The sequence below is a fragment of the Rattus norvegicus genome, chromosome 4 (assembly GCF_036323735.1).
Source record: "Rattus norvegicus strain BN/NHsdMcwi chromosome 4, GRCr8, whole genome shotgun sequence".
Lineage (NCBI taxonomy): Eukaryota > Metazoa > Chordata > Mammalia > Rodentia > Muridae > Rattus > Rattus norvegicus.
In genome coordinates, this window is record NC_086022.1 from 158,765,972 (window position 1) to 158,790,984 (window position 25,013).

General features: G+C 43.4%; 1 protein-coding gene and 1 non-coding gene across 5 annotated transcripts in view; one reads left to right on the plus strand and one right to left on the minus strand.

The window, feature by feature from the left end:
• Nucleotides 1-4,465: 4,465 nt before the first annotated feature.
• LOC120102684 (small nucleolar RNA SNORA17) lies at nt 4,466-4,593 on the minus strand. The gene has a single exon (XR_005504304.1). It is a non-coding gene; the product is annotated as a small nucleolar RNA SNORA17 (small nucleolar RNA).
• A 186-nt stretch (nt 4,594-4,779) lies between these two features.
• Nucleotides 4,780-25,013, plus strand: part of Cd163 (CD163 molecule) — a 33,396-nt gene continuing 13,162 nt past the window's right edge. For 3 of the 4 annotated variants that reach the window (XM_006237352.5, XM_017592650.3, XM_017592651.3), the window contains exons 1-11: nt 4,780-4,945; nt 5,957-6,040; nt 7,171-7,491; nt 9,118-9,441; nt 11,528-11,848; nt 12,594-12,920; nt 16,464-16,778; nt 16,876-17,190; nt 17,833-17,928; nt 18,011-18,325; nt 19,728-20,048. In XM_006237352.5, the coding sequence (XP_006237414.1) occupies nt 4,900-4,945; nt 5,957-6,040; nt 7,171-7,491; nt 9,118-9,441; nt 11,528-11,848; nt 12,594-12,920; nt 16,464-16,778; nt 16,876-17,190; nt 17,833-17,928; nt 18,011-18,325; nt 19,728-20,048 (2,785 nt within the window). In that variant the 5' untranslated portion in view covers nt 4,780-4,899. 4 annotated transcript variants of the gene reach the window in all.

Sequence of the window (25,013 nt, forward strand, 5' to 3'; positions counted from 1 at the left end):
AGGCCTTATATCCAAATTATACAAAGAACTCAAGAAGTTAGACCACAGGGAGACAAATAACCCTATTAAAAAATGGGGTTCAGAGCTAAACAAAGAATTCACAGCTGAGGAATGCCGAATGGCTGAGAAACACCTAAAGAAATGTTCAACATCTTTAGTCATAAGGGAAATGCAAATCAAAACAACCCTGAGATTTCACCTCACACCAGTGAGAATGGCTAACATCAAAAACTCAGGTGACAGCAGATGCTGGCGAGGATGCAGAGAAAGAGGAACACTCCTCCATTGTTGGTGGGATTGCAGACTGGTACAACCATTCTGGAAAGCAGTCTGGAGGTTCCTCAGAAAATTGGACATTGAACTGCCTGAGGATCCAGCTATACTTCTCTTGGGCATATACCCAAAAGATTCCCCAACATATAAAAAAGACACGTGCTCCACTATGTTCATCGCAGCCTTATTTATAATACCCAGAAGCTGGAAAGAACCCAGATGCCCTTCAACAGAGGAATGGATACAGAAAATGTGGTACATCTACACAATGGAATATTACTCAGCTATCAAAAACAATGACTTTATGAAATTCGTAGGCAAATGGTTGGAACTGGAAAATATCATCCTCAGTGAGGTAACCCAATCACAGAGAAACACACATGGTATGCACTCATTGATAAGTGGCTATTAGCCCAAATGCTTGAATTACCCTAGATGCCTAGAACAAATGAAACTCAAGACAGATGATCAAAATGTGGATGGTTCACTCCTTCTTTAAAAGGGGAACAAGAATACCCTTGGCAGGGAATAGAGAGGCAAAGATTAAAACAGACACAGAAGGAACAGCCATTCAGAGCCTGCCCCACATGTGGCCCATACATATACAGCCACCCAATTAGACAAGATGGATGAAGCAAAGAAGTGCAGGCTCCTGAGAGACACAGCCAGAATACAGCAAACACAGAGGTGAATGCCAGCAGCAAACCACTGAACTGAGAATAGGACCCCCGTTGAATGAATCAGAGAAAGAACTGAAAGAGCTTGAAGGGGCTCGAGACCCCATATGAACAACAATGCCAAGCAACCAGAGCTTCCAGGGACTAAGCCACTACCCAAAGACTATACACGGACTGACCCTGGACTCTGACCCCATAGGTAGCAATGAATATCCTAGTAAGAGCACCAGTGGAAGGGGAAGCCCTGGGTCCTGCTAAGACTGAACCCCCAGTGAACTAGACTGTTGGGGGGAGGGCGGCAATGGGGGGAGGGTTGGGAGGGGAACACCCATACGGAAGGGGAGGGGAGAGGGGGATGTTTGCCCGGAAACCGGGAAAGGGAATAACACTCGAAATGTATATAAGAAATACTCAAGTTAATAAAAAGAAAAAGAAAAAACCATCTTCTGTGTGTTTTAGTGTTTTCACTTAATTTAACTTGTCACTGTTTTTTTTTTCAAGTGTGTATTTAATATACTACGTAAACAAAACCTCAAGGTCTGAGGAGTCATTCATGGTAAACACTTTCCTGGCATCTACTTATAGATACTCCATGTTAGGTTCCCTGCATTGAACAAGGAAGCAAAAATAAGAAGCTAAACAAGAAGAAAGGCCCAAATGAGGATGCTTGAATCTCATCTACAAGGGGAAATAAAATAGTCACAGGAGGCAGATGAAGGGAGGGACCTACGTGGGAGAGGGGATAGGGGAATAGCAGAGGGGTGTTCAGGATCAGGTATGGGGAAGGACAGGAGAGATGGTCAAATGGCCATGAGAGTACATGGAAATCTGCAACTAATGGGGGTAAAGAGATGAGAGGCATCTCCAGGAAGAGACAGAGACTTGAGATAGGGGAGGTGTCCAAGAATCAGTGAGGGTGACCTTAGCTGTGGCCCACAGCACTGGGGATACGGAGCCTGAAGAGGCCACCTTCTGTAGCCAGGCAGGAATCCCAGAGAAGCATTAAAGACACCAACCCACCCAAAATTTATCCTGTCTACAAGGAATGCAGAGATGGGGGATGGAGTAGAGACTGAGGGAATGACCAAGCAATAACTGGCCCAACTTGAGACCCATCCCATGGGCAAGCACCAGTCCCTGACACCATTAATGATACTCTTAGTCTTGCAGACCAGAGTCTAGCATGGCTGTCCTCTGAGTGGCTCCACCCAGCAGCTGACTCAGATGAATGCAGACACCAACAGTCAACAGTGAATGGAACTTGGGAAGTCTTACGGAAGAGTTGGGGGTAGGGTTGCAGGCTCTTAAGGGGCTAAGACTCCAGAGGAAGACCAGTGGAGTCAGCTAACCTGGGGCTCTCAGAGACTGAACCACCAACCAAAGAGTATACACAAACTGGACCTAGCCACCCTGACACACACATATGTAACAAATGTGCAGCTTGGTCTTCATGTGAGTCACAAACAACTGGAGTCTCAGGGAGGGGAGCTATCTCAAAAGCTGTTCCTCTCTGAGGGATATGTTCTTGTAGCTGTACTGCCTGTCTGGCCTCAGTGGGAAAGTATGAGCCTAGCCCTACAGACACTTGATGTTCCTGGGTGAGAGGATACCTGGGGGGTGGGGGTTCCTCCCTCTCTGAGGAGAAAGGAAGGAGGGGGTAGAGGGAAGGATTGTGGGACAGAATGAGGGACAATGAGTAGGATGTAAAATGAATAAGTAAAATAGGATCTGGAGAGATGTCTTAGCCATGAAGAGCACTTGCCACCTTTGCAGAAGACCAAGTTCTGTTCCTTGCACCCAGATGGTGGTAAAAAAAACCTCCTGTAACTCCAGTTCCAAGGTCTCCAATGTCCTCTCCTGGTCTCTCTTGGTACCCACACACATGTGGTATATATTCATACAACCAGGCAAAAATATATAACATAAGTAAGACATAATCCATTAATTTTTTAAAACTTGTATTAGTTCTTTGTGAATTTCACATCAGCACCCCAATCCTACTCATCCAACACTACAGCCAGCAAGGGGCAGAGCAGGCTCTCCTGCTCCCATGCCATCAAGGTCAGCTCTATTGTGCTGCCCAGACAAGATACAGGACCCACTCTCCTGAGTGCTGCAGTAGGCAAGGGGCTAAGCTAACTGTCCTGCTCTCGTGTCCTTGACTCATTTACAACCTCCACAACCTCCACAACAAACCAAGCTCTACCTTACTTCCCAGGTGAGGTGCAGGGTCTGCTTTCCTGATTGGTGTGGCCAGTGAGGGACAGGGACAGTTCTCTCACTTTCATGATCCCGGAGCCATATATCCTGCCTGCCATGGGTAGTGAGGAATGGGAGGATGAGGAGGAGGACATCTCTCCCTCATCTGTGCTACCACAAAGCAGGCAAGACCCACAGCTGGCTCTCCCATACTCACACCCTCAGGACCAGCTCACTTACAACCTCAGGCCCAGGGGCAGTTCTACTGTGCTGTGCAGACAAGGTGCAGGACCTGCATACCCAAGAGCTACAGCAGATAAAGGTCAGAATCACCTCCCCAGTTCTCATGACCAGTTCTCTCACCTGCCATGGGTGATGAGAAACTCTTCCCTCACTGCCACCGCCACACAACAAGAGGTAAGGCTGGATCTCCCATGGTTTTTGTCCTTCTGGTTGACTTACCTGCAATTCCAACATCCAAGACCAGCCCTACTATACAACCCAGGCAAGCTACCAGGCCTGCTTTCCCGAGTACTGCAGTTAGGTAAGGATGGAGTTCACTCTCCTGCTTTCACAGACCCATGATCAGCTCTCCCAAGATGCCCAGGTGAATGATGGGGCCAATTCTGCACAGTCCTCAGACATCAACATGGCCCCAGGCAGCAGTCCAGATCAGAGATGTTTGTCCACCTAGCCTTTCATAGTAACAGACCCCTGCAGTTTCAGGCCCATTGACCCAGACATGGCCCATGGTGGTAGGTAGCACAGGCCAGTACCCCAGCATGTTCTCAAGTGGCATCACAGACTACTCACATCGGGCTGTTTGTTCCTCACTACCCTCAAGTCTCCAGTTCTGCCTCTCTTCACTGTACGGACATCCTTCTGTTTCTTTCTCTTCCATTTCTCCACCACTTGCTCCTTTTAGTGGTTCCAGGGTCTCTGAGCATGTGGGTTTGTTTCAAGAGTAGTCTCAGTGCATTATAACACTGGCTAGGAGTCATCTCGGGCATGGTCTGCCCCTCTAGACCTGCGCTGCAATGGACTGGTGGTCATCTCAGGCTAGATCCATGTTCAGGCCCCATGGAGCTAGACTGGTGGTCATAATGGGCCCGCTTCTTGCTCGGGACCTCCTGAGTGGCCACATGTAAGGGTCGACTGTCTTGGGCTCACTCCCTTCCCTCCCCACACCTGAACTCCTCACCCCTGAACCATGGTCCCAGGTGGGGTTCCTATGGACACTGGCTCACTCTATTCTCTGGGAGCTCATCCAGGCTTCCAAGGCACCAGACTGGTAGTTGTCTCGGGCTTTCTTTTTTCATGGGTACAAGTCATTCACATGTTCACAGGACAAAACCCTGAGCGAAGTCATAGCATCTCTCCTCCCTGCCACCAGCTAATGCAGGTGTGACCCAGTAGCTGCACCTGCAACATCTCTAGGGGCAGATTAATCAATCGATTCATTAAAATATCCAATCAAGAGCAGCAGCAAATGAATAAATGAATATACTCCCTAGCTTTCATAAACCATGAAAACTATTAAACTTTCATTTGGTTGCTTTGTGGGAGGGGAAAGAAGACAAAGGAAGCAAGGACTCTCCCTTTAAGGGTGGCTCCTCCCTCTTTCTGGAGCCTTTCTATTCTTAAGAGTGAGATGATTATCTCCCTCCGTGGTCGTCCACTTTCTTTGGAGAACACATCTATGAAATAGTAAAAGGAGACACACGAGCCATCGGAATCATCAGACTTTGGAATGGGCAAGAACAGAATGGTTCTTCTTGGAGGTGCTGGGTCTCCCGGTAAAAGTCTCTTATTTATACTTATCCTTTATTTGAGTTAAGAGATGTCTGACAGTGAATAGATGTGATTGGCATAGGAGAGCGAGGAATAGCAAGGGACATCCAGGTCCTGTAGAAGTGCTTTCCGTCAGCCATGGATCCCAAACTGTTATTGTAAAGTAGGAAGCCGTGTTTTCCTTAATTTTATAAAATTGCTGAAGTGAAATCAAGTCAGGACCTGAAATAAGCAGAACCGTCCTGGGTATGAAACAGGGGTTTGTCAGGAAAGATAAAGTGTAGGAACCAACACTGATTAAAAGTTGATATCCAATAGGAAGCTTGGAAAACCAACTCAGTGCAAAATTCTACTTCATGATGGGCATGGACAGGCTGGAAATCATTCTTCAGTTCCACATGAGTGCTGAATTGTGGTCACTGTGGAGCTCAGAGCTGTATGGCACTTTTTTAATGCTGTCTGTGGGGATGATAAGATTAACAGTTGGGTAGTTTTGGATGTGAAGTGGACTATTTGTCACGCAGTTGAGAACGATACTTAGCAGGTCCTATTGGTGGAACAGTCATGAACATAAGAAGTACCAGCCACTCTTCCACGAAGTTGTTAGGAAACTGTGTGGGGCAGAAAGACATGGAGCCTGTTTGATTGATGCCAAGAAGGTAGAGGGACAGAGAGCTCAGAACCCTGTCCTAGAGTGTGCAGAGAACATGCTCCATACCCGGTTTGGTTAATGTCTCTTTCAATAGTGCAAGCTTAAGACCTGCCTTTGAAATTTGCTTCTGTGCCCAGCATTTTCAAAACTCTTCAGTCCTGGGCTGCATGTAAGCAGCTGCATTTCCGAAACTATTCCACCAGCCCTGCTGTTCTTCGTCTGGGTCTTTCCCACTTGCCTTCCAGTTTGAAGGAAGGGTCTTTCTTTTTATTGGTTTAGTCTTTGTCATACCCCAAACTCTGAACCTTCTCTTATCCAAAATCTCCTGTTAGTAAACTTTTACTCCTGCCCCCTTGTTTCACAGGTTATAAAGGATTTGTCCACCTAGGTTTCTTTGTTGTGGCTGTGAGCTCACTTCTCAGCGTCTCTGCTGTCACTCAGGCTCCTGGTGAGTATTTTGTCAGGCTTACTTGTGGCCTTAGCCTGCCCTGATATGAACTGTCAAACAAAATCACAATTCCCCTGTATGGTAAAATAGCATCTAAAATTCCATCCTCTGCAGAGCTGAAGAACCAAATATCAAAACTATACAATTGTATTCTAACCAGACCCAAAATTGTTAGCATGATCTTCCCTCATATAAAACAACCCCATGTTACATAAAGACTGAAAGTGGTATATAGCAGGCTAAAAAGAAAAGAGAAGAAAGCTCAGAATTATTTGGACAAAAGGAAGTTCCGGAAACACTTCAATAAATTCAAAGCGTAAACGTGACATTTTAAAAAAAAAATGTATTGCAGGAAGCCTGGCTGATAGGCCCACCAGGTTCCTCGGTTAAGCCAAAATAATAGCAAAAAAGCAGGTGAAAGAGTCTGAGAATGGGAGTGAGAGAGATAATGTTGTGGTGGCGGCGAAGGCAGTCGTTTGTAATCGTAGCGAATAGGAAAATAACTCTCTAGATTTCAACTTTAAAAGAGCAGTTTCGGGGTTGGGGATTTAGCTCAGTGGTAGAGCGCTTGCCTAGAGAGCGCAAGGCCCTGGGTTCGGTCCCCAGCTCCGGAAAAAAAAAAAAAAGAAAAAAAAAAAAGAGCAGTTTCGTGAGATTTCAGCTACTATGTGTAAAAACCCACCCAAATGTACATAAATGTATGAAATGGTTACTTAATTCCTTTCAGCTATTTTCTCTATCCTCGCACAATGACTGTTAACTTGATTTCTATTGAGTTTGTGGTAGGAAGGAACACACATGGCTCATCCTGTAGAACTCTCCTTATTTCAGATGGTATGAATTGCCACTGCTCAGGACACCCAGTCATAGAATTAAAATCCCAGGTAGCGCCTTGCCCTTGGCCTTCCCAGCTTTGCCATTGCTCCGCTTGAAACTGTGGTCCTATCAGTTCCATCCGGACGCTAGACAATGTCGTTCTCCTATTGTACCAGGGTAGGGTCAGAATGGGTCCCAACTCGGACTCTAAGTTCTATGTAAGGAATCTAAAAACGGGTCATGTTCTCTGCATGCTTTCTGACCGTTTGCTGTGTTAACTTGTTACTTGTTTCCATGTTGACTTGTTGCTGCAGAAGGAAGGAAGAAGGAACTGAGACTGGCCGGCGGTGAAAACAACTGTAGTGGGAGAGTGGAGCTCAAGATCCACGAGAAGTGGGGCACAGTGTGCGGTAACGGCTGGAGCATGAACGAGGTGTCCGTGGTTTGCCAGCAGCTAGGATGCCCAACTTTGATTAAAGCCCCGGGATGGGCTAACGCCAGCGCGGGCTCTGGGGACATCTGGATGGACAAGGTTTCTTGCACAGGGAATGAGTCAGCTCTTTGGGACTGCAAACATGAGGGGTGGGGAAAGCACAACTGTACCCATGAACAAGATGCTGGAGTGACCTGCGCAGGTAAGGCTTGCCCATGTCAAAGCAAGCCCCAGGCACGTATTTCTAATTCAGTTCACAGTGTCTCTTGGATTCAACATTGCATTGAATTCCGGTGCAGTTATTCACTCATACTAAAACTTCCTGCAAATCATTTAATCTTTCTAAGCTGCTGATAACTCAATAATAAGACATATGCCAAGCTCTCTGCACACTGTGTGGTGTGCAACAATGGCTGAAAATATTAGTTTCTTCAAGGACTCCATCTTTCATTACCATGTGGACTCGGTCATCTTCTCTTCCTCCTCGTTTATTTTATTATTAATCTTTACGTTGACAAACATAGCACTTCTAACAAATTTCAAAACTATAAGAAATCTTTCCAGGCCTTCCCTGTAAATGGAGCTAACATTCAGCTGCAGCTTAGGTGTGGTACCCTGTGCTTTTATTTTCTTACATAATGAAGAGTGAAGTTAAACTTACTTTTTGAAGTTTATAAACCTGAAGGTCCAACCAAAAACTGATAAGAGAAGAGCCTATAGCTACTCAAGGACTTGCTAGTTTCATAGGGATCTGTTCTCTATATCTGTGGGATCCTTCACCCTAACTCCTACTTAGTCTTCAGAGAATCCGCTTCGTGGCACACTAGTCAACAGAAAACTGATGCCGGGCCACCCCACCTACCACTCCACCACTCAGGTCTTGGCTTTGCCATCTTTCTCAATGCTTTCTCAACGCTATGCCCAGTGACTGAGCCTCGGGTCATTGATCTGTGAAGTGGGCTAACAATGATAACATATAGTGTTCAAACTTGTAAGGATTGAATAATACAGCACGTGATGCACTTAAATGTACATTGATTGTGACCTCTTATAATTATCAGTTATTATTACTAATTGCCCATGATGAAAATAAGCCTTGCTAAGTTGTGGTCTTTGGTTGGAGTTTGGAGCTCATGAAATTTAATTTCTTGTTCAACAAAGTGCTTCTAAAATTTTATCCAAATCCACCTTCCCCAGTGTCCCCACATATCAACTAAAGTCTTCTCTTTTTTTCATGTATTTTACTCCTCACAGAACTCATAGCATGAGGAATAAATTTTGCTATAAAAAATGAGAAAATTAAAAAACTCCCTTTTTGCTGAAAATAGTGGTAAATTTCTTGGGAAGATTTTTAAGAACTTGATAGCACATAGTGTTTTAAAGACTGTTGTGTTTATTTAGTCATTTTAATCTTTTCTTATTTTCTAATTTCAAATTCAACATCAATTACTCATTCTTAGAACTCTTTTACTATGGATAGGTTAAAATACAGAATCTAAGCATCTGGTAAATGACTATTTTCTCATTTTCTACAACTTGATTAGAAGGCCAATTTACGTTTTCCTGCTTTTGTTTAACGAATAATGTGTCATATTGATCTTTTCTCTGGTAAAGTATTCTGATCTGTAATACAATTTGCTTGGAAAGCAAATGTAGAGGGAAATCCTTACTGCTCATTGGGCTTTAACATGTTAAAATTCTCTGATACATGGAGAAGGGCCATATCTGAAAGCCAAACACTAACTTTTAATGCCAAGTATCCAGAAAACCCTAAATGAATAGCTGCTTATGAATGACTTTCACTTCCTAACCTTGGTCGCTTCTCTAGATGGATCTAATTTGGAGATGAGACTGGTGAACAGCGGGGACAACCGATGCTCAGGAAGAGTAGAAATAAAGTTCCAGGGAAAGTGGGGGACAGTGTGTGACGACAACTTCAGCAAAGATCACGCTTCTGTGATTTGTAAACAACTTGGATGTGGAAGTGCCATCAGTTTCTCTGGCTCAGCTAAATTAGGAGCTGGTTCTGGACAAATCTGGCTTGATGATCTGGCATGCAATGGAAATGAGTCAGCTATCTGGGACTGCAAACACCGGGGATGGGGAAGGCACAACTGTGACCATGCTGAGGACGTCGGTGTGATCTGCTTAGGTAAGGACAGCTCCGGGTGTTTTGCTCTCTGTGACAGACAAAACGTAAAGGTACCAGAAGTGTAAGTCCAAGTCCTTGAGAACATAATGAAGTCAGCCTCTGTCATTTCATTATTGTCTCGTCTAGGGTCCCAGCTCTAATACCTTTGGGTTCACTAACTGAAATCAGAAGGTTGCAATAGTCATAGGGGGCAAGGAGGCACTGGAGCGGTGTCTCGTTAATTGATAGTCCTTAAAGCTCTTGCAGGAGACTGGGGTTCAGTTCTCAGCAGCCACCTGTCACTCCAATTCCACAAGATCGAATCCCTTCCCGATCTCCAAGGGCACTGCACATACATGCTGCATATACATTTGCTCAGGCACACACATATACATGTAAAAATGTTAAAATAATAAACAATTAAAACAGTATTAAAATAATGAAATTTACTTTCATCATAAAAAGGATGTTTTGGAAAAGCTTGATGGGGATTGAAGATGGGATGAAGGCGGGCAGGAGGGGACTGAGGTGGAGGGTGAAGAGAGGAGGGATGGGGTAAAGGGGTCAGTAGCAAATCTTTTAAAGCTTTTGTGTATGTGACTCTTGTATGTTGAGCACATTTCCCTCATAATATCTTATCCTTTCTTTATCTTTCTCCCTCCTGTTAGTACTCTATGTTCCTTTTAGATTGTCTTATTTCTTCTTTCAAGTCATTTATAAATAAGCAGATAAATAATAAGATGATAAATAAGTCAGTAGACAGATAGACAGATACATAGATACATAGATGATAGATAGGTATGTAAATAGATGATAATACATACGTACATACATACATACTTACATACATAGACAGTTGATAGGTAAGAAGATAGATAGATAGATAGATAGATAGATAGATAGATAGATAGATAGATAGATAAATGGATGATGGATAGATAGAGATACAAATATAGAAATATCACAAACATATAATTGTATATGTCTATGTAAAACTCTCAGAAATATTTGCTATTTGTCTTTCTGAGATTGTTTAAAACAAACCACTATCCTCATCATCCCCTGTAACCCTCCTTTTTAGTTACTTTGGCCCACTCCTTCCCAAACCATCAGCTCAAATCCATAGAATTAAAGAATAAAAGCAAAAGTGCCAATATATCAGCACTCCACAAAGGCTTAGGCTGTCCATGAGCAAGAACTGCTTCAGAGACTTTTAATTCTCACCAGGGTCCCAGGCTATCAGCTTGTGTTTATCACAGGATATTCTTCAGAACCGAGGAAGGACTTTTATGGGGTGTTGATTATAGACAGTGAGAGGAGTGGATTAGTCAGCTCCTTCTTCCTCTGCTCTGCCTTTAAACTGAGAGAGTATTCTGGTAGTTACTTTTCTATTGCCGTGGTAATACAACATGATCGTGACAACTTAAAGAAGGAATCGTTTATTCTGGCTTGAGGGTCTAAAAGGATAGGTGGGTGTCCATCACCATCACAGTGGGGAAGCATGACAGCAGGCCTGGTAAGTGGTGCAGCAAGCTGAGCACTCTTAAAATCAAAGAGCGAAGCAGAACAATGACCAGGAATGGTAAGATGCTTTTAAAGCCTTCCCCCAGAGGCACACTTCCTCCAGAAAGGCCACACCTCCTAAATCTCTCCAAACAGTGCCACCAACTGGGGACCAAGTGTTCAAACACCCAAGCCCATGAGGGAACATTCTCACTCAAACCACCACAGGTACTCGCAGAAGGGCCAGGGTCACAGCACAAACTGGGTAATGGAGACCGATCATGCCATTAACAATGAAAGCAAGTGGTGGGTATTTACCCAAACTGGAGATGAAACACCTAAACACAGGCAGACGTACTTTAACAAAATAGAGCAAGCAGTTCTAGCACCAGTTGTGGTGACCAAACAGGCACCAACACTGACTCTGGGCAAATCTCTGAGACATTTCCCAAAGTGAGAACTGCATGGTAATGGCTCACCATGGAGCTATAGAACGGCTGCCTCTAACCATCTCACCTCCCCTTCTTTAACTCTGCCAGGGCTTGTTTTCAAACACCTCATCCTTATTTCCCTTTTGCCGATGTATGATTTGTTTCTGTTGTAGACGGAGCGGATCTGAGCCTGAGACTGGTGGATGGGGTGTCCAAATGTTCAGGAAGATTGGAAGTGAGATTCCAAGGAGAGTGGGGGACCGTGTGTGACGACAGCTGGGATCGCCGTGACGCTTCTGTGGTGTGTAAGCAACTGGGATGTCCAACTGCCATCACTGCCATTGGCCGAGTTAATGCCAGTGAGGGATCCGGACCAATTTGGCTTGACAGTATCTCCTGCGAGGGACATGAGCCGGCTCTTTGGGAGTGTAAGCACCAGGAATGGGGGAAGCATTACTGTAACCACAAAGAAGACGCTGGCGTGACATGTTCTGGTAAGTTAGAACAAAAGGCAGGTCAAAGAGGTATGGCTAGTGTGACTAGTGGAAACGATCCTCATCGTTGGGAGTTCCTTCACAGCTGGGGAGGGTCAGGCACACCCTTCATAGAAGGGTTACTTGGCTCCTTTGTCTGTATTATTAGTACTCTTTGGAATCACACCTTAAATTCTAAATCTATATGGAGCTCAGAGTTAATATTTAGGAATGAAGTGTGTGTGTGTGTGTGTGTGTGTGTGTGTGTGTGTGTGTGTGTGTGTGTGTGTGTGTGTGTGTGTGAAAGAGAGAGAGAGAGAGAGAGAGAGAGAGAGAGAGAGAACACATGTGTGTGCACATGAGTAATTAATATTTTCAGTCCTTAAGAACTATGTACCATTTCTATGTGGAATCCACAGTCAGCATTTGTTTATTAAGGCCTCGGTAAACAGATAAACCAAGATAGGCCTGTAGTCCAAGCCACTTAAGAGAGATTAGGGCAGAGGGTGGCAAACTCAAATACAACTTACTGAGCCCCATCTCAGTAATATTTAAAACCAAATCATAAAGAGGTATCAGGCATACAATCCTCTAGCTTATAAAGGGGACTAGGTTCAAGCCACAGTATTACCAAGAAACAAGCAAACAGCAGGCGCTGGGTAGATCACAGGTTCCGGTGTCTCGGCAGCGTCTGCAAAGGAAGGGAGTAGGAGGTCTTTTGGGAGCTACGCTGCCCAGGTTCCCTCTGCTTGTGTTCCCTCTGCAGATGGAGCAGATCTGGAACTTCGACTCGTCGGTGGAGGCAGTCGCTGTGCTGGGATGGTGGAGGTGGAGATTCAGAAGCTGACTGGGAAGGTGTGCAGCCGAGGCTGGACACTGACAGATGCCGACGTGGTTTGCAGACAGCTTGGATGTGGCTCTGCACTTCAAACACAGTCTAAGATCTACTCTAAAACCAAAACTGAGGCAACAAATACGTGGCTCTTTCCTGGCTCTTGCAGTGGAAATGAAACTTCTCTTTGGCAATGTAAAAACTGGCAGTGGGGCGGCCTTTCCTGTGATCATTTCGAAGAAGCCCAAGTTACTTGCTCAGGTGATACTTTCAATCCATTCGTTAAGAAGCAACTTAGTTCCAAGGGTTCTGTAGATACTGTGGCCGTGGTTTGCTTTTTCTGCTCTTGTTTTAACCTTATAAATCAGGATATTCGGGCGCATTGTTTATGCTAATGATAGAATTAGGATTTTTTTTAACCTCTTCCTTTGAATTTTTTAAAGATTTATTTATTTAGTATATATACATATGCCTATATGTATGCCTGCACGCCATAAGAGGACACTAGAGCTCATTATAAGTGGTTGTGAACCCCCATGTGGTTGCTAAGAATTGAACTCAGGACCTCCAGAAAGTGCAGCCAGTGCTCTTAACCATGGAGTCATCTCTCCATCCCCTGGGGTTGGTTTTTAAAATAAATCTGATTGCACTATTTCTGTGAAAGCAGTAATTAATGTATGTGACGCATATCATTGTGCATCTGTATTATGCATATGTGACATACTGACAGACCAATGAATAATTATTCTTCAAATAACAACGTATTGGGGGTCTGGAGAGATGGCCCAATGGGTAAAGCACTTACCACACACTCCGAAAAGCCTGAGTTCAGACCGACAGCACCCATAAAGATCTGGATGCCCCAGTGTTCACTTGTAAGCTTAGCACTTGCATCTGACTACAGCTATTCTCAAAGTTAGCAAAAGAATGTTATCCAGCTACGAGGTCAAAGAGCAAATTTACAGATGCCAATACGTACAGATGTCAACCTCTGCCTGGCATTGTTCATCTCAGACATAAGGCCATTTGAAACCTAAGGCTAAGGGAAAGCCGAGACCAGAAGATTATTTTGCTGGCAAGCTTGACGCTTCGGTTGTGCAGCACCAATTTTATCTTCTGCTTTGGCTGCATTTTACCATCAACTCAGCCGAGAAGCAAGACACTCAGGGTGTTTCAAATGATGACGATTTATTCTTCTTTGTGCATCTCATATACTTTGTTACTGGACAAAAGGAGAAAGTCCTAACTAATTGTTCTTAAATTTCCTCTTCATTCAAGTTCTTAGGGAAAGAAAAAAATGTTGATTTAGTAACTTTGGCAGATTAAAACTTAACTTGTTAATTGAAAGAATTGATCTATGCACAAAATACTATTTAATGGCTCTTACACAAAAATCAATGAAGTCATATATTTGTTGGGAAGAAAGTCCCTTTAAAAAGCTCAGAGTCCATCATTCTGATATACATAGTGATCTAAAGGCATGAGTCAATGCGTGTTAACAGGATCACAAAATTAAAGCTGAAAAAAGGAAGGGCCAAAGTAACCTATTTGGATGGAAGATTTTGGATTTAGATTCAGATGTTTTAGCATTGGGGAACAGAAAGAATGTGTACAGAAAGTTTGCTTTCAAGCACATTACATGCTTTCACACAGGAAAAAAAAAGAGCACATTGGGTTTGGTTTTGCTAGTCTCTGATTCTATTTAATTTCATTTGAAATAGCTACACACGAACACTCTAGAAACCAAGGAACATAGTTTGGCCTGATCTCAGAAATTGCCTTGACTTAAAAATTAAGTCCAATGCCAACCCCACTCACAAAACTTTCAACCCAAAATGTGTCCTACCTGCAAGAAGTGGAGGGACAAAGACGGAGCGGAGGCTGAGGGAATGGCCAACCAATGACTGCCCCAAAATTGAGACCCATCCAACGGGCAAGAACCGATCCCTGACACTGTTAATGACACTATGTTATACTGGCAGACAATAGCAGAGCATAACTGTCCTCTGAGAGGCTCCACCTGAAACAGATGCAGAGACCCACAGCTAAACACTGGACAAGACATTGGGGAGTCTTGTGGAAGAGTTGGGGAAATGATTAAGGGACCCAAAATGAATAGGGACTTCACAGGAAGACCAACAGAGTCAACAAATCTGGTCCCTTGGAGGATCCCTGAGATTGAACCACTAACCAAAGAGCATATAGAGGCTGGACCTAGAGCCCACACACATACATAGCAGATATACAATTTGGTCTGCATGTGGCTCTCCAAACAACTGGAATGGAGTCTGTTCCTGACTCTGTTGCCTGCCTGTGGATCATGTTCTCCTAACTAAGTTGCCTTGTCAGGCCTCAGTGGGAGAGAAGGTGCCTTGTCTTGCAGTGACTTGATGTGCCAGAGTGGGTTGGTACCCAGGGGAATGTTCCCCCTTGTCAAAGGAGAAAGAGAAGAGGGGGAGAGGAGGGGCTATGGGGGGCTAGGAGGAAAGAGGGACTGCAATTGGGATATAAAGTGAATTGATTGATTAATTAATTAACTAACTAATTAATTAATGTATACGTAATAGCCAGTGACATCTTAGGCGTATTTTATGTTCACCCAATTCAAGTTAAGGACTTTCCAGTTCAACAATCACTGATTCTTTGTGTATAGAATTGTTTGCTCTCAGCTTGGTCTGCATTTAGAAATCATGGGTCCTTCATCTCATATTTGGATAGGAATTCACTTTAATGAGCAAAATTCCATCAAGCTGAGACATTATATTTGTATTTCTAATGCAGAAAGTAGTCATGTCTGGAACATTTTCAGAGTTACCTCGTGTAAGGTAAAAAGACACATGATCTGAAATATACACAGAGAGTACGAACACTGCAAGGGCTGAAGGGCTGAAGGGCTGTCCATCTGTACCTCAATGAAGGTAGCGTCAGAGGTTTGCACAGGCATCTGTGAAGGATGCTTGCTCTTTAGAAGGTCCAACTTCAGATGAACTTCTGCTTTTTTCTGAAAGAAGTAAATTTGAAGTGGTTCGCATTTTCAAGACACTCGCTGGTTTCTGGTGTTCAAGGAAGCCCTGCTTTCCTTGATGGTTAAGCCCTTTGGCCTGAGAAGGAGCACAACCCAATCTGAGTTCCATTTCTTGTTACCTGGCATCTCTTTCGTCTACATTTTAAAGACCAGCTACACTAAGTGACATACAGGTTTGTTTTCTCTCTCAGTCTAGGAGGCACAAGATCTAGTATCCTGTTGCAGCTCTGCCCTTCCTGCTGGCAGAGCAGATGGGGCACAGAACATGGTGTGGACAGGCAAGGCAGAGGATGCATAGGCCTGTTTGTCTATGAACCACTCTTTTAAAGCCCTGTCAGGAAGGAACAGGACAGGAAAGTCACAGATATCAAGGGTCGCACTTTTTAAAGTCTGGTGTCCATTCAATGTTCCAAACAAAACTATGTTGAAAACCTATATGCAGATGTTGATAAAACCGTCGTAGACTTCAGACTAAAGCAAGTGCTGGATTGGATGACAGAGCCCAAACTGTGAACAAACTGTGCTTCATGAATAAATGCAAGTGAAATACTAGAAGAAAAGAGAAGTTCTGATCTTGCTTTTCTTCAAAATTCAAAGCTCTAGAATTTTCTTAGGATAGGCCCAATGAATAATTTGAGAGCCACAATTTGCTATACTCAATCTAGACAGAAAATCCAGGAGGTGCAGGGTGAAACTGCAGAGAACCCTGGCTACTAGTCCCAGCAAGCGTGAAAACGTGGAAATTGTACCTCTCACAAAAATACTATTGTTTTTTTTAGGCCACAGGAAACCCAGACTGGTTGGAGGAGAAATCCCATGTTCCGGTCGTGTGGAAGTGAAACACGGAGACACGTGGGGTTCCGTCTGTGATTTCGACTTGTCTCTGGAAGCTGCCGGCGTGGTGTGCAGGGAATTACAATGTGGAACAGTCGTCTCTATCCTAGGGGGAGCACATTTTGGAGAAGGAAGCGGACAGATCTGGGGTGAAGAATTCCAGTGTAGTGGAGATGAGTCCCATCTTTCTCTGTGCTCGGTGGCGCCCCCACTGGACAGAACTTGTAGCCACAGCAGGGATGTCAGCATAGTCTGCTCACGTAAGACCCAAAAAGTATCTTCGGTTTGCTCATAGGGTGTGAAACAGAGCGGGTTAGGGAGTCACGGATGTCTTTTCTAATCCCAGTCTCCTTTCAGGATACATAGATATCCGTCTGGCAGATGGCAAGTCCTCCTGTGAGGGAAGAGTGGAGCTCAAGACACTCGGAGCCTGGGGTCCCCTCTGCAGCTCTCACTGGGACATAGAAGATGCTCATGTCTTATGTCAGCAGCTTAAGTGTGGAGTTGCCCTTTCTACTCCAGGAGGAGCACATTTTGGGAAAGGAGCCGGTCAGGTCTGGAGGCACAAGTTCCACTGCACTGGAACTGAGGAGCATATAGGGGATTGCCCTATGACTGCTCTGGGTACACCGATGTGTTCTGACGGACAGGTAGCCTCTGTAATTTGCTCAGGTGAGAGGATGAAGGGCAGAGCCAGTGATAAGCCTCTCCACAGTGGTGTGTTTTAGAATCAGATGGGCCTGAGTCCAGGGATGAAGCAAAAGAAAAATAAACAGTCTGTCTGGGAGATTCATGAGACCTGTGCTAGAATAGTAACTTCATTTGTTTTATTAGAGAGTATGTAAACTTAATTTTCACCAACCTTATTGCTCTCTAGTGCTTACTGCAGTGGTTCTCAACCTTCCTAATGCTGTGACCCTTTATTGCAGTCCCTCATATTTTGGTGACCCTTCCAACCATTAAATTACACTTGTTACTACTCTATAACTGTCATTTTGCTACAGCTATGAATCATAATATAAATATATGGTATGCAAGATATCTGATATTCCACCTCTGGTGGAAGTGTTTTCCTCCTCCCTGAAGGTCATGACTCACAGGTTTGAGAACTGCTGGCTTACTGTCATCTGTTTTCTCAAATCTGCCCACTTCCAGGTGGCCCATCCACCCATCCCCTTTCTCTGTGACCCCTCCAACCTCCTCCTTCCTCTTTCTCTAGCTCTGTTTGTCCTCAATGCGCCTACAGAACTCTCCGTCTGATCCTCATTCTTCACCCTTCGTATCTAATATTCCTGAAATTTTGGGTGTTTTCAGGAAACCAATCGCATACACTGTTGCCATGTAGTTCATCATCTTCGGTCCAAACAACAAGTTCTACCATTGCAAAGGACAGTGACGTTCCCTGCATAGGTGAGAATCTGTGATCAACCTGTAAAAATGACCTCAAACCTTCGAAAGTGCACTTTTTCTTTATCTTCATTTCTCTTTCCAGCAAGTGGTCAACTCCGCTTGGTAGGTGGAGGTGGTCGCTGCGCTGGGAGAGTAGAGGTCTACCATGAGGGCTCTTGGGGCACCATCTGTGATGACAGCTGGGATCTGACGGATGCCAATGTGGTGTGCAAGCAGCTGGACTGTGGCGTGGCTATTAATGCCACTGGTTCTGCCTACTTTGGGGAAGGGACAGGAGATATCTGGCTAGACGAAATTGACTGCAGTGGAAAAGAGTCTCATATCTGGCAGTGCCATTCACATGGCTGGGGACGCCATAACTGCAGGCACAAGGAAGATGCAGGTGTTGTCTGCTCGGGTAAGTTCTGCACATAACTCCTGGTCACAATTGCATTTAAAATAACTAAGGAGCAAATGGTAGTGAATATCAACCTGAAATATTCCCCCAATACTCTGTTCAATCATTTCCAGAGTCAGGAACCCCAAAGAATGTGTTCAACATGTTGGTACAACCTCATGTGTTGGTAGTGTACTGTAAAGAGAAAAATACAAAAACAGGCCTAGATATCATAAATTGTTAACATCAAGGTGCTTTTATAAATATGTGTACAACTGGATATTGGATTCTGTGGCACACTTGATAGTTACAATACAGATATGGTATATTAAGAAGAACAAAAGGAAATAAATCTATATAATATTTACAAAGGAGATAATCACAATATTAAAATAAATCTGAGTTGGGGATTTAGCTCAGTGGTAGAGCGCTTGCCTAGTGAGCACAAGGCCCTGGGTTTGGTCCCCAGCTCTGAAAAAAAGAAAAAAAAATAAAAATAAAAATAAATCTGAACAGCAGATAAATGACTTCTACTTGCCAACTGACCAAAGTTTACCATAAAGAGTCCATTCGTTACCCTTGCTTTGCACATAAAACAAGCTTGGAGACTTTCAGGAACCACAAAAATGTCCCTGGGATTGGGGATTTAGCTCAGTGGTAGAGCACTTGCCTAGCAAGCGCAAGGCCCTGGGTTTGGTCCCCAGCTCCGAAAAAAAGAAAAAAAGAAAAAAAAAGAAAAGAAAAAATGTCCCCAATTGCAGTGTGTTGGAGAAAACAGTAGTATGAGTCACTAGAGGAGTAAAATGGAGCAATTCTATATCAGAAGCAATCGATCATTATTTAATGACCTAAATCTGCTAGCATCTGTGGCAAAGTGGTGTGTCAAACAAGGAAATATTTCATTTAAATGTACATAAAGCATTGGTTTTAGCATCTGTGTCTCATTAAATGTTAAGTATCAAAGACATTGCTCCAAAACCCACATCAACACTCGGTGTACAAGAGGACGCATCCACCTAAGACCTGACTTGACCATAGAATGGAATGTATAGGCACTGAGACGTCACTCCCATATTCCTGAAATACATAGTTTGCATGTCAATTAAGACCAAGCAAGAACAGAATAATACTCCTTGGGTTAAAATTAGTTTAGGAAGAATTGCAGCACTGAAAGGAGTTCAGAGGCTTTGATTGAATCTCATAAGCATCTTCAAGTACTTCAGACGAGATCGATGGGTACAACACTTCAGATTAGAAAGCGGGGTGGTATGTAAAAACTAATACTACATTTCACTAAGATCTAGAACTCTGTTTAAAAGTTACTAACAAATTACTAGGAGTTGACACATTGAATTTGTTACAACCATTTCTAAGTTAGAGAAAAAGGAAATGTTTTCTTCAGAGAAGTTGTTCTTTTCCCCAGAGTTCATGTCTCTGAGGCTGACCAATGAAGCCCACAGAGTGAACTGTACAGGCCGTCTGGAAGTGTTTTACAATGGTACATGGGGCAGTATTGGCAGCAGCAATATGTCTCCAACCACTGTGGGGGTGGTGTGCCGTCAGCTGGGCTGTGCAGACAATGGAACAGTGAAACCTACATCTTCAGACAAGACACCAACCAGGCCCATGTGGACAGATAGTGTGCAGTGTCCAAAAGGAGTTGACACTTTGTGGCAGTGCCCCTCATCACCTTGGAAACAGAGACAAGCCAGCCCCTCCCAGGAGTCCTGGATTGTCTGTGACGGTGAGTATCCATTTTCAACATGAAATTTCCATTCTACCACCCCCCTCTGGCTGGTTTTTACTGGTAAGCACTCCGGTGCTTAGTTGTGGCCCTAATTTTTAACCTTTTATTTATCTATTCAGCAAGATCATATATTAATAGTGACATTACAATAAAATACCTGGTACACTTTGAAATGTTCCATAGCTTTCAAAATTAAAATTTTTTAAAGTTGTTTTGAAAACGTCAGGGTTTTTTTTTTTTAATTATCTGTAAAGCTTTCTTTAAAGAAGCTTAAAATCTCTCAATCGTCTGTATTTGCAATATCAAAATAAAGCATCTTTATTAAGAGTGAAGACAGAGAGTGTAACCATAATTTTTACAAGGCAAAACCAAATTCTAACAGTGTAAACTATTTAGTTTCCACAATCAATACAAAGTTTAGCTTCCCAGAAGAAAAGTTCTTATATATGAATACATGTAGGTACAACTATAATACCTCTTATTTATTAAAAAAAAACTAGTTTTTAAGACAGGGTAGAAATTATATAAAATGTTATCCCAATTTGAAAGTATCTTTGGACACCTGTTTCCTTGGTTGCCTCTTGCCATGTGTTACTGCCCAGAATGGCTCCAACCCTAAGTTAAGAGTTTTCAGTTAACTTTTTGTTACAAATGTTACAGATTTTTAACCATACCCAATATACATAACATAGTAATCTCATACATTTCAGAGCAGGCAAAAACAAACACATAGTGACAACGTACACTATACAGTCAAAACAGTCAGACAAAACTTTTCTTACTTTCTCCAGCTGTAATTTCAAGAGAAGAGGCTACCTACTGAATCCAATTCCCATGGACCCCGTGGTTCTGTAGCGAGAGTAGCCACCGGCTTCCTGACCGGACAAAGCTGACGAGCTGTTCATGCAGCTTGAACAGCAGCCTGTACAAACGCCAACCACCCTTCCACCCCACTCCCAGCTTCGCTGTCAGCTTGATCCAGGGGAAGAGGGTGGGGCTATGCCTGTAGCGCTCAGCTCCTAATTGCGGGTGCGGGGCTCTAAGAGCAGTACCAGTTTAATCAGTTTTTGTTGTCCCAATTCAGCCTCTTTTTTTTCTGAAAATACTTGAGATGGCTTAAGACTAAGTCAAGGGGTGAATGCTCAGCAGATGAAGTATGGCCCTTTTTTTTTTTCAGAATATGAAACAGAGCAACAATCAAGCTAAACGAAACTATAAACACAAATTGACAGACCTGGACAGTCTGGCATGCCCAAAACCAAGTGCTATCCCAATGGGAACCAATATAGGGCAGGATGTCTTAGGTCCATTTCTGATCGTATGTCCAATTTCTCCTTTCCTGGGTCCCAGACATGTTCCAACCAGAAATCAGAATACAGATATAAGCTTACTTCTGATTGGTGTTTGGTTCCCAGCCAGTGCATCAAATGTAAGGGTTCAAAAATCCAAAATGCAAGCAGGAGCAAGAGTTCACACAAAGCCAGATCCTTATTTGAATTAGGCAGCAAAAACTGACGGGCACAACAGACTCAGGAGCTGACTGAATCTTCAAACGTTTATCCTAGTGAGTATTTACGCAGACGATAAAAGTTTATCATAAGCAGGCCACTACTGATTGATCAGAGCTGCAGAACAAATTAGAGGGCTGAACTGCGGCCTTCCCCGTCCCCCTCCCAGAGCCAGACCCTCCCTCCCCTCCCCTTCTCCCTCCCTCTCCCAGAGCCGGAATGTTAATTTTTTTTTAAAGCTCCAAACCACAAACATCTGCGCCAAGTTTTCCCACCAGTAATGATTTAGGGGTAGAGGACGTCCTTAGGAACATGTCTTTGTGGTACACTTATACGGTTCCGTTGATTATTCAACTGTGGCAACTTGCCTAAGATTCTTGTCTCAGCTTGTCAACCATAATGTCAGTTACCCATATGCATGTCTCTTTCTGCCAAGCAGGATGTCAGTTACCCAGGGAGGTTTTAGGAACTTAAACTTTATTTGGCCCCTATTCAAAATGGAGATTTGATTCAAAATGGATTCAGTTTGGTTTCTTCTTGCATCCACCTCCTGAGAAAACATGAGATTTTATTTCCCTGTTCAAAACCTGGCTTGACTTGTTAGGTCTCATTAAGCAGAGATGGGTAACTTCCAGGTACTACTTAGAATTGAAATGGTTGGTTTTATGTGATTGTTATCTGTATATATGCACATACAAGGTCAGAGTGGTCATTATTCCAGATCTTCATGTGCATGTACTTGAAAGTTCTATTCAATCGTTTTCTCTAAGAAAACCAAGAAACAGAGAATGCCTGATTGATAAATAGATCATTAAAAGGCCTACTTTCCTTTCCCTGCATTAATTTCCAAATAGTTAACCTTGCTACACTGATGATCAGGCAAAACTCAGAATGGTCAGTCCTGAACTATCTTTTCACTATGCATCTGCTTAAGCTAGGAGCCTGATGTTTCTGTCCACATCACTTTTGCCCATGCGAGGAAGTTTAACTTTCCACGTGATTCACGTTAACTTCGTTCACCGGCAGTTTCTTGGGTCACACTATGATTCTTTCAAAATAACATCTTCCACAGTTCTTTGGAAATTCCATGCTGTGTATTTCGATCAGATCTGCTCCTCTGGACTCCTCCCAGACCCACCCCCACCCCTCTATGTACCCAACCTTGCTGTCTCTTGTATTTTTATAACCCATTAAAAAATCCGAATACTCATGGGTGTGGGTGTCTTCCCAGGGTTTACACCCTTTAAGAAAATGATCATCCCTCTCCCAGGACCTATGGGTTACTGACAGATTCTCAGCTGCAGGGAGACTTCACACCCACCTCTCTTCTCCATGCTGGAATTGTTGTCTAGCTTGAACTTGCACAGGTCTGGTGCATGTGGTCATGAATGCTATGAACTCACATGTGCAGGTATCCTGTTGTATCCAGAATATCCTGTCTCCCTGTAGTCACTCACCATGTTTGGATCTTACCATCTTTCCATCCCATCTTTGGCAAAAACCCCTGAGCCTTGAGGAAGGGGCTATAATATAGACGTTCTATTTAAATCTTAGAAGCGTGGTATCTCTTACTCTATGCTTATTGACAAGTTATATGTCTCAGTTACCCTCCCCATACTCTTTCCTCTACCCTGCCCTCCCATTCCACACCCGATTTAACCCTTCCTTTTCCCCTATTCCTGTTTGCCCTTCTGTATCGCTGCATTCTATCTCCCCGCCAATGAAATAGCCCCCTCCTCAAGGTCCCATTCTAGTTTTCCGACATCGATGGGTCTCTCAAATGAAGTACACATAGCTAAAGACTCAAAGCAGGTGGTGTTTGTCTGTGTGGGTTGTTAACTCACACAGGACGATTGTTTCTAGCTACTTCTATTTACCTGAAATGATTATAATTTCATTTTTCTCACAAGCCAAAGAATATCCCATTGTGTAAATGTACCACCTTTTCATTTTTCTATTCATCCAGTGGTACACAAATAAGTTGGCTCTATTTCCCTGGTTATTATGATTAGAGTAGCAATAACTATGGATGACCAAGTATCATTATAAGATATAGGGGGCCTTTGTGTATATGCCCAAAAGTGCTATCACGATATCACCTGGTAAATCTATTTCCAGCCTTTTGGGAATGTTCACATTGATTTTCATAGTGTCTGCACGAGGTTACTCTCTTACCATCATTGAAAAAATGCCCCCCTTTCCCTAAACCCACACCAGGATCCACTGTCATCTGCTTTGTTTTGTTTTATTTTTAATTTTAGCTGTTCTGAGTGAGGTAAGAGGAAATCTTAATGTAGTTCATATTTACATGTCCCTAGTAACTTGGGATGCTAAATCTTTTCAAATTATTTCCCAGCTATTTTCACCTCATGTTTTGAGAATTCTGTTTCATCCCTCTCCCTGGATTTTTTAACTTTTTATTGGATATATTTCTTTAATTACATTCCAAAGGTTATTCTCCTGCATGGTTTCCTGTCCATTAACCCCGTTTCCCTCTCCTGCCCCTCCCCCATACAGGTATTCCCCCTATACAGCCCCCTTATTGCCCCCATATTCCCCTGCACTGGGGGTACAACCTTGGCAAGACCAAGGGCTTCCCCTTCCCCTGGTGTCCCAACAAGGCTATTCTCTGCTACATATGCAGTTGGAGCCCTGGGTCAGTCCATGTATAGTCTTTCTGTTGTGGTTTAATCCCTGGAAGCTCTGGTTGTTTGGCATTGTTGCTTTTATGGGGTTGCAAGCTCCTTCAACTCTTTCAATCCTTCCTCTAATTCCTCCCAAGGGGGTCCTATTCTCAGTTCGATGGTTTGCTGCTAGTGTTGACCTCTGTATTAGACATGCTGTGGATGTGTCCCTCAGGAGAGATCTATATGCAGTCCCTTTCAGCATGTATTTTCTAGCGTCATCAATCTTATTTAGTTTTGGTGGCTGTATATATATGGCCCACATGTGGGTCAGGCTCTGAATGGCCATTCCTTGAGTCGCTGCTCTAAACTTTGCTTCCATATCCCCTCCTATAGATATTTATTTCCCCTTTTAAGAAGGAGCGTGAGCATCCACATTTTGGTCATCCTTCTTCTTGAGCTTTGTGTAGTCTGTGGATTGCATCGTGGTTAATTCGAGCTTTATGGCTAATATCCACTTATCAATGAGTGCATACCAAGTGTATTTTTCTGTGATTATGTAACCTCACTCAGGATGATAGTTTCTTGTTCATTCCATTTGCTTATGAATTGCATGAAGTCGTTGTTTTTGATAGCTGAGTAGTACTCCATCGTGTAGATGTACCATATTTTTTAATCCATTCCTCTGTTGAAGGGCATCTGGGTTCTTTCCAGCTTCTGGCTAATATAAATAAGGCTGCTATGAACATAGTGGAGCATGTGCCTTTGTTGTATGTTGGAGCATCATTTGGGTATATGCCCAAGAGAGGTTTAGCTGGGTCCTCAGGTAG